At 27.8% G+C, this 1575-nt stretch overlaps 1 protein-coding gene across 1 annotated transcript; it reads right to left on the minus strand.

Moving 5' to 3' along the window:
* Window positions 1–411: 411 nt before the first annotated feature.
* Window positions 412–1158, minus strand: LOTGIDRAFT_116292 (hypothetical protein; the record flags this gene model as incomplete). Its single annotated transcript, XM_009055008.1, has 1 exon — window positions 412–1158. A coding segment is annotated over one exon (747 nt), but the record flags the coding sequence as incomplete, so codon positions are not given.
* Between the last annotated feature and the right edge of the window lie 417 nt (window positions 1159–1575).

Genomic DNA, 1575 nt, shown 5'->3' on the forward strand with positions numbered 1-1575 from the left:
ATTACATCAATGCATTCCTTTTATTTCTATATGATTAACCTCTAGACTTTATCCAGTCTGGTCAAGACTGATCATTGTGAGAATTTAATTGCCGGCAAGAGCTTGAAGATGTCAGACTTTGGTCTATAGAACGTTTCAATTCAACCAATTTGCTTTGTCATTGATTTTGATATCATATCCTTGATAAATTTTGTCATTTTTCAAGAAAAGTCTGAGACAAAGGTTTGAAAAGTAGAATTCCTTTTAATTTCATTCATTTCCTTTGCTTGGTAAGTACTTTATTGAGTACAAACAAATATTGAGTAAAAGGAAGTACTGAGTAAAAGGAAGTACTATATTGAGTAAAAAAAAATATTGAGTAAAAGGAAGTACTTTATGAGTATAACAAAATATTGAGTAAAAGGAAGTACTTTATGAGTATAACAAAATATTGAGTGAAAGGAAGTACTTTATTGAGTATAACAAAATATTGAGTGAAAGGAAGTACTTTATTGAGTATAACAAAATATTGAGTGAAAGGAAGAACTTTATTGAGAATAACAAAATATTGAGTGAAAGGAAGTACTTTATTGAGTATAACAAAATATTGAGTAAAAGGAAGTACTTTATTGAGTATAACAAAATATTGAGTAAAAGGAAGTACTTTATTGAGTATAACAAAATATTGAGTGAAAGGAAGTACTTTATTGAGTATAACAAAATATTGAGTGAAAGGAAGTACTTTATTGAGTATAACAAAATATTGAGTGAAAGGAAGAACTTTATTGAGTATAACAAAATATTGAGTGAAAGGAAGTACTTTATTGAGTATAACAAAATATTGAGTGAAAGGAAGTACTTTATTGAGTATAACAAAATATTGAGTGAAAGGAAGTACTTTATTGAGTATAACAAAATATTGAGTGAAAGGAAGTACTTTATTGAGTATAACAAAATATTGAGTGAAAGGAAGAACTTTATTGAGTATAACAAAATATTGAGTGAAAGGAAGAACTTTATTGAGTATAACAAAATATTGAGTGAAAGGAAGTACTTTATTGAGTATAACAAAATATTGAGTGAAAGGAAGTACTTTATTGAGTATAACAAAATATTGAGTGAAAGGAAGAACTTTATTGAGTATAACAAAATATTGAGTAAAAGGAAGTACTTTATTGAGTACAAAATAGTATGGATAAAACATTTTTACAAATATAACAACTTGGGTATGCTCAGGTATGATATTTTCTACCAAACCTTAGCATTAATCTTTCCAGATTATCCATATCCATTTACAGAGTGGATTGGATAATGCAGAAAGATGACTTATTCAAGGGCATCAGGCTTTCACATGCAAACCGAGATAAGAAGCCACAACCAAATTTGTTGACATAACCAAGCAAGTGATGTCATGTAAAGTTTTCAATTCTCTAACTGTGTTACAGAACCCCTCATAAAGTATTTTATTATTTAGTACAAGAAAGTATCATATCGAAGAGAAGAAATGATTACTCTGAATGTGAATCATTTTAATGTTCCAGAAATAAAAATCTATTTAAAAATTTCCATCCAAATTTCTTCTTCAACAAAACTAGA

The sequence above is a fragment of the Lottia gigantea genome, assembly GCF_000327385.1.
Source record: "Lottia gigantea unplaced genomic scaffold LOTGIsca_23, whole genome shotgun sequence".
Classification (NCBI taxonomy): Eukaryota; Metazoa; Mollusca; class Gastropoda; family Lottiidae; genus Lottia; species Lottia gigantea.